Source organism: Chlorocebus sabaeus, chromosome 2, assembly GCF_047675955.1.
Source record: "Chlorocebus sabaeus isolate Y175 chromosome 2, mChlSab1.0.hap1, whole genome shotgun sequence".
Lineage (NCBI taxonomy): Eukaryota > Metazoa > Chordata > Mammalia > Primates > Cercopithecidae > Chlorocebus > Chlorocebus sabaeus.
This window is the reverse complement of record NC_132905.1, coordinates 67,637,838-67,650,636: the sequence shown is the minus strand read 5'-3', so window position 1 is coordinate 67,650,636 and position 12,799 is coordinate 67,637,838. Positions and strand designations below refer to the sequence as shown.

Below are 12,799 nucleotides of genomic sequence, written 5' to 3'. Positions count from 1 at the left end.
TACACAGAGATACTGTATATACTTTAGTTTCCTAAAATGATAACATTTTGCAATGCCATAGAGTAGTAGACATTGGTACAATCCACCCATCTTAATCGGATTTCCCTATACACCTGCCTGTGTGTGTGACTATATGTGTATTTGGCTCCATACAAAATAGTCACATTTATAGGGCTCTGTATCTACCACCACAGTGAAGACGCTGAACAGTTCATCACCCCAAGGAATCTTTGTGTTGTGCCTTTATAACTACATACCCCATCCCCCACCTGTTGGTTTCCAATCCCTGGCATCCATTCATACATTTCTAGAACTTTATTATTTCGAGATTGTTATATAAAGAGAATCATCCAGCATGTAACCTTTTTAATTGACTTATTTTTTCATTCAGCATAATTCCCTGGAAGCTCATCCCTGTAGCATGTATCAAGGATTCACTACACTTTTAGTCACTGAGTAGTATTCCATAGTAATATATCCAGAGATATGATATAGATATCAATATATATTGATCTATCTATCCATCCTTAGGGATAAAGATATATTCCCATGGAATACTACTCAGTGACTAAAGGTATAGTGAATCATTGATACATGCTACAGGGATGAATCTCCAGGGAATTATGCTGAGTGAGATTTTATATATATATATATATATAAAAATACATATATCTCTATATTATATATCTATATTATATTAATATATTACATGTAATGATATATAATATATAATATGTAAATATATATCTATATTGCATCTATATATTATCGATATCTATATAGTAGATCTATTTCTATATAAAATATGTAATATATAGATATATGCATGTATATATAATATACACATATAACATATATATTATGTATCATATATAATATATATCTATACAGAAAGATATATTACTATCTATATATTAATATATATTATATATAACTATATATTACATATATAGCTATAGGGATATGTATCTATATATAGATACTATATGGAATATACATATATATTTCCATAGATATAGGATGTACCACCATTTGTTTAACCAGTCACCTGTTGAAGAGCAGCTGGGATGTTTTTAGATTTTGGCTGTGACAAATCAAGCTGCTTGAATATTGTGTAGTAGTTTTTGCATGAATATGTCTTCATTATCTGTCATAAATTCCCAGGAGTGTTATTGCTGAGACAGAAACTAATTGCACATTTAGCTTTTAAAAAATTTGACCTTTTTTTTTGGAGTGACTGTATCTCTTTACACTATCCCAATTAAAATATGAGTGATCTAATTTTTCTGATTTTTTTTCGAATTTGGTGTCATTATTTTAAAAATTCTTATGCATTCTGACAAGCATACAGTGATACTTCAGTGATTTTAGTATTCATTGCCCTGATGACTACGAATGTTGACTATTTCTTCTACTTATCATCTTTGCTGACATGTATATTCATGTCTTTTGGACATTTTTCAATTGGGCTTTTTTTCTAAGCTGTTGACTTTTGATAATTCTTTATATAATTTCTAAACTAGTCCTTGTCAATATTTGATCTACAAATATTTTCTTACAGTTTGTAACTTGTCTTTTTATCTGTTTCGCAAAAGCATTGGCAGAGAAAAAGTATTAGTTTTGATGAGGAGTAATTGATCATTATTTTCTTTTAGGTATGTATCATGCTTTAGGTGTCAAGTCTGAGAACTCTGTGTTGAGCCCTAGGTCCTGAGAGTTTTCTCCTGTAACTTTTTTTCTAAAAATAATATAGTTCTATGTGTTACATTTCCATCTGAAATCTATTTCTGTTTAGTTTTAGTTTTTTTATAGCTCCAGCATCATTTGTTGACAGGTTCTCTTTTATTAAGTGTTTTTGCATCTTTATTAACAATTGGTTAAAATATATCTCTGATAGAGATATATAATACAGATATCAATATGTATCGATATATTTATTGACATATTTTTTGTACCTGTTTGTGTTGGGTCTATATTTTGATCTATATACTTTTTTCATTTATGTATGTGTTCATTTCTTTTTCTAGTACCACATAGCATTTAATTAATGTAGCTATATAGTAAGCATTAACATCAAGTAGACTGATTATTTCCTCTTCGTTCTTCTTTGTCATGATTATTTTAGATCTTCTAGTGTATGTGCATTTCAATATAAATTTTAGCGTAACCTTGTCTATATCTGCAAAAATTTGTCTGAGGTTTCAACAGAAATTACATTAAACATATCTTTCAGTTTGGGGAGAGCTGATATCTTTACCATGCTGAATATTCTAATTCATGAATATGATATATCTTTCCATATACTTTGATTCTTTGATTTCTTCAGTCAGCATTTTATAATTTTCAACATACAGATCCTGTGCATCTTTTGTTACGTGTATACCACATATTCATTTTGGGAGTAATTCTAAAATGTATTTCTAAATTTTGGTATCTCCACATTCATTGTTAGTATATAGAAATGAGATTGCATCTGTTGTGTTGAATTTGTTTCCTGGGAACTTGCTGAATTCATTTATTGTTTCTAGGTTAAAAAAATAGATTCATTGGAATTTTCTATGTAAGCAATTATGTTTTCTGCAAATAAGAATGTCCTTATTTCTTCTATTACAATCTCTTTGCATTTAATTTTTTAAAATCTACTTATTGCAATGGCTAGAACTTCAGTGCTATTTTGAATAACAGTAGTAAGCACAGATACCTTTGCCTTAGAGAAAAAAAAAAAAAATCCAATCTTTTGCCATTAAAGTGTGATGTGACTTATAGATTTTTTTGTAGGTGCACTATAAAATTGAGTTAGTTCCCCTCTATTCCTAACTTGCCAAGAATTTTACCTCATAAATATGTGTTGGATTTTGCCATATGCTTTTTATGCATAATTGATATGATCATATAATTTTTTTCTTTAGTTTGTTGATATGTTGAACTACATTAATTGATTCTAGAATGTTGAACAAGCTTTGCATTCCAGTAATAAATTCTACTTGGTCTTAGTGCATGTTTTTAAATACATTGTTGAATTTCATTTGTTAATATTTTGTTGAGAATTTTTCTAAGTCTATAAGAGATATTTGTTAGTAGTGTTCCTTTCTTATTGTCTTTGTCTGATTTTGGCATAAGAGTAATAGTGTATTCATATTACTATAGTAATACAACGTCATAAAAAAAAGTGAGCAAGTTTTCCCTTCTCTATTGTCTGTTCTGGAAAAGATTATGCAAGATTTCTGTTAATTCTTTAAATGTTTGGCAGAATTTTCCAGTGAAACCATTTGGGTCTGGAGATTTTTTGGGAGGAAGTTTTACTACAAATTTAATTTATTTAATAACTTTAGGACTACTTGGATTATTTATTTCAGCTTGGTTGAAGTTTTGTAGTTTGTGGTTTTTGGGGAATTGGTCCATTTATTTTAAGGTGTTGAATTATGAGCAGCAGGTTTTAAAAATTATCTTTTTAATGATTGCATTATCTTTAATAATGCCTTTTGTTTTATTCCTAACAGTGATTTGTGTCTTGATTCTTTTTATTTTGTCTGTCTTGCTAGACAACACGGTTTATTGATTTTTTTGTTTTTTATTCAAGAATCAGATTTTTGTTTAATTTTCTATCATGTTCTTTTATTAAATTTCATTAATTTCTGCTTTGTTCTCTCTCTCTCTGTCTCTCTCTCTATATATATATGTATATTTCTACACACACACACATATATATATTTCTACACGCACATCTTTTCTTCTACTCTATTTGGGTTTATTTTATTCTTTTTCTATTTTCTTGAGGCAGAAACAAACTATTGGCCTCAGATATTTCTTCATTTCTATTGTAATCATGTAGTCTATGAAATTTCCTCTTGTACTGCTTGAGCTGTGTCTTATGTGTTTTGATATATTGTATCTTTTTTATTCTGTTCTATGTATTTTTTAGAGAACTCTTCTTTGACCATGTGTTGTTTATAATCATGCTGTTTAATTTCCACTGTTTAGAAATTTTCCTTTTGTCTTTCTGTTACTGATCTTTAGTTTAATTATATTATGGCTAGAAATCAAACTCTGTATAAATTTTTTAACAATGTCCTGAGGTATTTTTAGTAGTAAAGGATTGATTTCTTTAGGCTCGTGCTTCATGGGTACTGGCAATACCCATTTGCATTTTTGGGTATAAAATAATATTTTGTTGGCTGATCTCAGACATCATCAAGTTATTACAGCATCAACTTAAAGTAAAAAAATCTCCTCTAAACTCAACAGGTCCAAAGTTCTAAATCTTGTTGTCTAATTCATCTAAATCAGATTTGGCTAAAGCTGTGGATATAAGTACTTGGACATAATTTTTCTTCATCTGTGAACCTGTGAATCTCAGGAATCAAGTTACCTCCTCCTCAAATACAATGATGAGACAGGGATACGATACCAGTTATAGGCATTCTTGTTCAAAGAGAAGAAAAGTAGAAGAAAAATAGAGTCAACACTCCATGCAGTTTTTAAATTCAGCCAGGCAAGCTCCATTTGATTTAAAGACCTGGGAATAATTCCTTGTGTTTCTTGGCTCTGCTCCCTGGGTTCATGGCTTCACATGTTGATCTCTTAGAGTCCTTCTCTCTCTCTTTCAGCCCCTTCTTCTTTAAATGTATAAATGGTAGCATATGCTTGCATCTGAGTAGTTTTTTCATCTTGCTGCTTGTTTGTAGAAATTTTCCAGGCCTCAAAACTTTCCCTCATTTTATACTCTGTTGCTTGTAGTCCAAGTTGGCACTATTTATACCACTATAACCTTCACCAAAGTCTGGTGGGTCTCTGTATATGTCACAGAGAGTCATTCTATTAAAAAAGAGACTCCTCATATTGTTTCTAGATAATCCTGCCTCTATTATTGGCCTCTGCTGAAATGGCTAAAGAATCTGTGAGTTATATGCCTAATATTTTCAAAGACCCTTTTGTGTGACTAAATGCTCTGATTTTAAAAATCTTTCTTAGGGAAAAGGTTGTCCCAGCTATACCCTCAGCTTTTTCTCTAGAGCTTCATTTCCCAATAATAAAATTTTTAACTTGAGCATCTTTAGTAAACTCGCTAGGCTGAGGATTTCCCAAATCAGCAAATCAGGATTCTTTATAATTTAACAGTTTCATCTCAATTTCTGTCTTTCCTCACACAATTCACAATGAGCACCAAGGAGAAATCTGGCCACACTTTCAACCCCTGACTTACAAATCCCCTCGGTTCAATTTCCGATTTCTTCATTTACAATTTCTGCTTCCCACATAAATTGCAGTATGTAATTCCACTAAGCTACCTGCCACGATGTAGTGAGGATTCTTTTTCTACCAGTTTCCAATAATATATTTCTAATTTCTGTCTGAGTCCTCAACAACAGCAAGATTAACATCCTTATTCATTCCATTAGACATCCATATTTCTCACCAACAGCCTTTTTGCAATGTGGATTTTCTCTGCCATGTTCCTTATTTCCTCCTGTGTCCTCACTAGTACATTTCTACTAACAGTTTATTCAAGGAAATCTAGGTTTTCCTATTATGTGCCTAACAATTCTCCCAGCTTCTTCTCATTTCTAATTTAGAAGCCACTTGTCCACTTGTACATGTTTTTTATAGCTACATCACATCATTTGTATCAAAATGTATATTGATTTCCTATAATGACCCTAACAAATTACCACAAATTTGGTGGCTTAAAACAGCACAAATGTATTATCTTAAAGTTCGGTAGTCCAGAAGTCTAATACAGATGTCACTGTGCTAAAGTCAAGGTGTTAGCAGGTGCATTCCTTTCTGAAGGCTCAGGGGAGAATATACTTTCTTAACTTTTCCAGCTCTAGAAATCGTTTGTATTCCTTGGCTTGTGGCCTTTTCATTCATGTTAGTGGACTTCATGTTATATCATTTTGACCCTTCTTCTGCACCACGTCTCTTTTTCTGATTCTCTTCTTTTGTCTTCCTCTTCCTCTTTTAAGGCCCCTTGTGATTACATTGGGTCCACCTGGGTAATTCAATATAATGTCACTATTTTAAGAACAGCTGGTTAGCAACTCTAATTTTATTTGCAATCTTAATTATCATTTGCTATGTAAGATAACATACTTGTAGGTTCCAGGGATTAGGACAAGGATATATTTGGGGAAGCCTACAACAATTACAATATGCATACATTATTTATCACTGTTTAGTGATTCCAACATTTAACGATTTCAAGTAAAATGTAGAAACCTCACTTCCATGTAGGCCCGTTTCTATTCCCCGCTTTTAATTATCATGATTTTGAATATCAGATTGTGTAATAGTTTTTGTTTCATTTCTTAACATTTACAAAATCAATGAGAAAAAAACCTATTTTATGTACCCATATTTATTCTTTTCCCATTGTTCATTCTTTCTTCATAATGATTCATGATTATTTCAGCAATTCCTTTCTGTATGAAGAAATTACTTCTGACAATCTCTAGGATAACTCTGCTAGTGAGATTTGTTTTTTACTGTTTCTTTGTCTGAGAATGTCTCTATTTCCTCTTCATTCTCAAAGGACAGTTTTGTTGGATGTAAGATTTGAGGCTGGCAGTTATTTTCCTTCAGCACTTGAAAAATGTAATATTTTCTTTTGACCTCTGTGACTTTCAGATGTGAAATCCATATGATTCAAATTGGTGTTCTGTAGGTAATGCATCATTTCCTTCTGGCTGCTTTCGAGACTTTTATTTCTTTGTTTTTACTTTTGCAGTTTTATTATGATGTGTCTTGCTTAGAATTTCATGAGGTTTATTATATTTCAGGTTCACTTAGCTTTTTCAATCTGTGTGGTTTTTTGCCACCAAATTTAGAAAGTTTTCAGCCATCATGTCACAGCCCCACACTCTCTTCCCTTTCTGACACTCTAATAGCACAAATATTACATATTTTATTATAGTCCCACAGATCCCTGAGGCTTTGTTCATTTATTTTTCTCCATCTTTTTCTCTGTGTCATTAAGATTGATTGGCCCTCAAGTTCACTGATTTTTTCTTTTATTATCTCCACTCACTATTGAGTATACCCTGTGAGTTTTGAATCTGCAATTGTATTTTTTGTTTCTGTAATTTTAGAAGGCCAATGCACTATTCATTGCACGATGGAGCCACCTTTGCTTCTGTAATTTCATTTTTTCTTTTACAACTTTTTTTTCTTTGCTGAGGTTTTAATTCTTTTCTCATTTTTTCAAGAGACATGTTAACTTTGAATCATTATTGTGATGGCTCCTTTAAAATAAATGTCAGATAATCTCAGCATTGAATTTATCTCAGGGTTAGCATCAGGTAATTTTCTTAACAATGTTGTGATTTTCTTTGTTCTTGGTATTTTGGGCAATTTTTGATCATATCCTGGACATTGTATCTCTTGTGTCAAAATCTGAGTTCTATTTGAATCTTTTATTTTAGCAGGCAGTTCCCCTGTTAGGTGTTGGCTTTAGATATTCTGAGGCTATGATTTTTAGTTGCATAAAACTTTCGGGGCTATCGTATTTTCTCAGCAACTAACTTATTTTTTTGCTTTTTATGCATTTATACATGAATATATATCTTGCTTCACAAACTTTTATCGGACTCTGTCACAGCTACAAGTTACCTCATAGAGCCTTTGAATCTTTTTTCTTCTTTTCTATCTTCAATATTATATCCTGTAGTATTTTACTTCCATTTCTCATTTAATAATACATATTAATTATAAATAGTATCATCAAATACTTCCTTATATTTACCAATTTCAGTTGTCTACGTTTTATCTTATCCTTTCATTCAACTCCTTCCTTCTGGGTTTAACTATTTTCTTGCTGAGGTATATCCTAGTAGTAGCTTTTCAATAGTAGTCTCTCTCAGTCTTTTTCTTTTTTATCTTTTTTTTTTTTTTTTGTCTTTCCTGAAAATGTCCTTATCCTTCCCTCACTCAGGAATGAAAAGATAGTTTAGGACAGAATTCTATATTGAAAGTTTATATGCTCAGCACATTGAAAATACGAATTCTCTTGTTTTCAGATACATTTTTTTTCATTTATCTTCAATCTAATTTTTCCATGAAGATAATCTATCATTTCATCAGACTGAATGTATTCATTGATTTATTTTTTTATATTGTTATTTTCCAGTCTCAATGCTTTGTTCGAGTCTGGATTAAAAATTAATAAGAAAAAACTATTTGTGCTATTTCAAAATAGAGATTCATGTCTATCTTTGATATAGAAAACTCTCAGAAATCAGCTCTTCTTCAAAGTTCCCTTTCAGAGCAAGTCAGATTTTCTTTTTTCAGAACCATATTACCACAATCCTGAAGCATTTTAATGTAAATCTATGGGGGTCTTTTAACATGTAACTAGTGTAAACTTAAATTTCATGTTACCTGGAGTTCTATTTAATCTCAAGAAACTATGTTTTCACCTACGACTCACACTGAAAAAGTAGGAAGAATTTTCCTAGTTCCTGTTTCAATGGTGGGTCAGGGAATTTCAATTATAAGGTTCATGGCTCTGTGCAGGGAGCTCCATTTCAGCTTTGTCCTTTAACATCATGTCTCCTGTTCCTGCATGGAGGTTGACACTTCAGCCTCCATCTTCGTGCCACAACAGGCTCTGAAGTCCCAGAGGCGTCCAGGGCTTCAGTTCTTCTGGCCTTGGTGCTAATTTCTCTTTGTTTCTGCTTTCTGACACTTCCCCTTCCTTCTTCTGAGTTGGTTGCATATTGAAACATGGATTGTATACGTAGCATTTCCGTGTACTTACAGTGGGAGGATGGCTTAATCTGTAACATCTCAATATTCTATGCTGTCAGAAACCATCTGAGCAAGCCTGAATGCCCATTTTTATGGGCAAGGTGAATCAAAGTACCTTGCCTAAGGCTGTGAAGTAACTTCAAAGTGAGAAGTGCTTATTTATACCTCTTGTATCAGAAATGGGGAAAATCCAATTATAAATCTGTTGTGTTCTAGGAGGTGGGTGCACCAAACTTGGGATAACTCCCATAGTCAAAATTTCCTGTACAGGCCTGGCAACATATAGAAGTGAGTTCAGCATCCTTGCGTGTGAAAGATATACTCTACCAAAGTTTAGTAAAGGCAATTTGAATAAGAACTACTATGAACTTACCTTATATATGTATATATTTCGCAGTCATTCTTGAACAGCCAGTGAAATTAGGAATTACGTTTGGCAAGCAATAGCTGGTACTATTAATCAGATAATTAAGAAATCTTATCACATTTACCTTAGATCTGCTATTGAAAAGTAAAAGTTGCGGCCGGGCGCGGTGGCTCAAGCCTGTAATCCCAGCACTTTGGGAGGCCGAGACGGGCGGATCACGAGGTCAGGAGATCGAGACCATCCTGGTTAACATGGTGAAACCCCGTCTCTACTAAAAAATACAAAAAACTAGCTGGGCGAGGTGGCGGGCGCCGTAGTCCCAGCTACTCGGGAGGCTGAGGCAGGAGAATGGCGTGAACCCGGGAGGCGGAGCTTGCAGTGAGCTGAGATCCAGCCACTGCACTCCAGCCTGGGTGACAGAGCGAGACCCCGTCTCAAAAAAAAAAAAAAAAAAGAAAAGTAAAAGTTGCTTAACTGGCCTAATTTCTGGAAAGTTTTGGTTTTCAGATCAGCTAGTATTTAGGAGCTATTTGTTCAATACTTCACCATAACCATTACTGGCTAGCAGGCTTTTTCATCTCTCATGTTTAAGAGTAATCAAAAATTGACAAACAAAAGGTAAAATATATTACCCATTTACCAAATGAGTCCTCTCAATAATATTATTTGCATATGTAATATGAGCCTAGATTACATATCTATCTATACATACACACACATATTTATACACACACACACACATATATATATATCTGAATATGTACCAAAACCAAAAAATTAAAAAATAATGTGAGTTGCATTCTACATTTTTATTTTGTAGCCTATTATTTCATTCTCAGTATAACTGTTCCGGATAAAACTGTGATGGATGGCTTTTTTTCATTTAAATTATTAAACCAGCTTGGAATGATTGAAGAGGCAAGGCTTTATAAGTAAGTAAAATTTACTATTTTCCTCTCTCATGTATTCAATGTTTGCCTTCTTCAGTATCCCATCCAACAGATAATTTAAAGAGTATAGTTTATTTTTAATCCAGAGAGTCTTAAAATGCTAAGTATTAAAAGGATCTTATGTGTTATATTCTAATTCCTTTATTTTACAGAGAAAGATAACATATGTTAAAGACGCTCCCTTACTCTAAACAACTAGTGACTTTAAAAGTTATAGGAGTATCAGGAGATGGAGACCATCCTGGCTAACATGCTGAAACCCCGTCTCTACTAAAAATTCAAAAACATTAGCTGGGCATGGTGGCACACACCTGTAGTTCCAGCTACTCAGGAGGCTGAGGCAAGATAATCGCTTGAACCCAGGAGGTGGAGGTTGCAGTGAGCCAAGATCATGCCACTGCACTCCAGACTAGGTGACAGAGCAAGAATCCGTCTCCAAAAATAAATGAATAAATAAATAAATAAATAAAATAAGTTAAAGAGTAAAAGACGACTTTGTTTCTTTCTCTCTCTTTTAACTCTCATTGCAGTGTTTTTCCTAACTGTATTGCCTTCTAATTCTCTCCAGTTTTCAGGCAATATCATGTTCACAGTGATGTGAATAAATGTTTAGTGACTTCTGTAAATAGAGTGACACAATTTTAGTGTTTCAGGGAACTATTCCCACCTACAAGGCTCCCAAATAATAGGGGAGGGTTTTGTTTTTTTCTCAATCTTTTATTTATCTTTTTATGTATGTACATATGTATGTGCAAGTGTGTATACATATTTTTAAGGTTATATAATTATATAAAAGAATGTTCTTGGTTTCAGCTGGTTGAATATATATTTCTGTGTTTAATAAATTCTTAAACTAGAAAATTATTTTTTTCTTAAATAAAAGAATGATATAAACTGGCACACTACTATATAGTTGTGGTTTCCAACCTGCTGTGCTAGACTTCTAACTAGCCATTAAACAATGAAACGATTTTCAAAAGGCTCACAGGCACCTATATCTAGTGATTAAAAGAAATACCAAAGTGTATTCTGTTGTGGATAGAGCAATTAGGCTTAAGTTTTGACTGGTTATTGAACACATTAGGATTTCAGGAAGCATGGTTGGTATTTCCAACATTTACTGCTGTGACAGTGTAGGTAGTTACAGTGCATGAATTAGCTAATTAGCTAAATTATTGTGTGATGAACCTTGGACCTTGAGAATACAGTGACATCCAAACTCTGTGAGCCAGGAGAAAGTCCCTGACTACTTATTTATTTGCACATTCACCAACAATGGCAGTGAAAATATTTAATGTTACAGTATTATTAGCATAGGTAAAATCTGAAATGATATTAAAATATAAAAAGTAGCCATAGCTCGTAACAGTAGGTAAACCTTTCAAACATTGGAATCCACAAAAAAACTAATGATAAGTTCACCATAACGAAAATATAAAATACCTGTGTACTGAAGTAACATAAAGACCATTCCATCATGGGATGCCATGATTATCCTTAGCAATAATATCCTGAGTTACAAGTCCTGCAAAATTTTTAAAATTTTGGATAAACATATGTTTAATATTAGATTGTGCAAATGTAATTTTCTTAAAGTTAGTAAAGACATTGCAGATGATTTAACAGTTGTATAGAACTGGTAGTGAAAGAGTAACAATTATCCATTTTCCTTTCCCTTTTTAAACTAACCTTCAGTCACCCAAAGAAGATAAAATAAATTAAACAAAAATTCCAATCCAAATTCTTGACTCTCGTCAAGACCCATCTTTTATTGAGAGAAACTTTTTGGCCCTTTTCACCTAATTTTGAACACTGAATGTTTTAAAATAATAACTGACATTATTCCATAATTGTTCATTACTTTAAATTGCTTACAATTGGATTTATGTATGTATATATATATACATTCAAACAAGATCTATTATTTGTTCTTATCAAAAACATGATTTTTGGCTATTAAATTGATTCAATTACTTATTCAAGTTATTCAGCATCAAACTTATTCAGATATTTCTCAAAATAATGAGAATCCAAAGTGACACAGGCAGCATTTTGTTCCCAAGAAAGTCACAGAATACTGGAGACTCATGCATAATTGCAGCGTTTAGTAAAATGTTTTATAAAAGAAGATCACTTAATGTACTGTTGGAGCACAGAGAAGAATCAAGGAAGTATTTGAAAGCAAGGCAATACAGTCAGGGAACAGAAAGGATGTAACAAAAACCTAGAGATATGAGAGTACCTGATATAGTTTGGCTGTTTGGCCCCATGCAAATCTCACCTTGAATTGTAGTAATCCCCACATGTCAAGGATTGGACCAGGTTGAGATAATTGAATCATGGGAGTGGTTTCCCCCATACTATTCTCGTTGGTCCTGTAGGTTGCAGAAGACAAGAATTAGGGTTTGAGAACCTCCACCTAGATTTCAGAAGATGTGTGGAAATGCCTGGAGTTCCAAGCAGAAATCTGGTGCAGGGGCAGAGCCCTCATGGAGAACCTCTGCTAGGGCAGTGTGGAAGGGAAATGTGGGATTGGAGCCCTATACAGAGTTCCCACTGGGGCACTGCCTCGTGGAGCTGTGAAAAAAGGGCTGCATTCCTCCAGACTCCAGATTGGTAGATCCACTGACAGCTTGCACTGTGCACCTGGAAAACCTGCAGACACCCAATGCTAGTCATGAAAGCAGCTGGAAGAGGGGCTGTACCCTGCAAAGCCATGGGGTGGAGCTGCCCAAGG

The 12,799-nt window shown here is 33.3% G+C and overlaps 1 protein-coding gene across 9 annotated transcripts in view; it reads left to right on the top strand.

The window, feature by feature from the left end:
• The window catches only part of LIPI (lipase I), a 106,377-nt gene that overhangs the window by 45,663 nt on the left and 47,915 nt on the right, over positions 1–12,799 (top strand). For 8 of the 9 annotated variants that reach the window (XM_073009593.1, XM_073009592.1, XM_073009590.1 and 5 more), the window contains one exon: positions 9,933–10,044. In XM_073009593.1, coding sequence (XP_072865694.1) covers positions 9,933–10,044 — 112 coding nt within the window. Of the gene's footprint in view, positions 1–9,932; positions 10,045–10,214; positions 10,721–12,799 lie in introns of those variants that run through there. The other variant, XM_073009591.1, reaches the window with a different exon arrangement.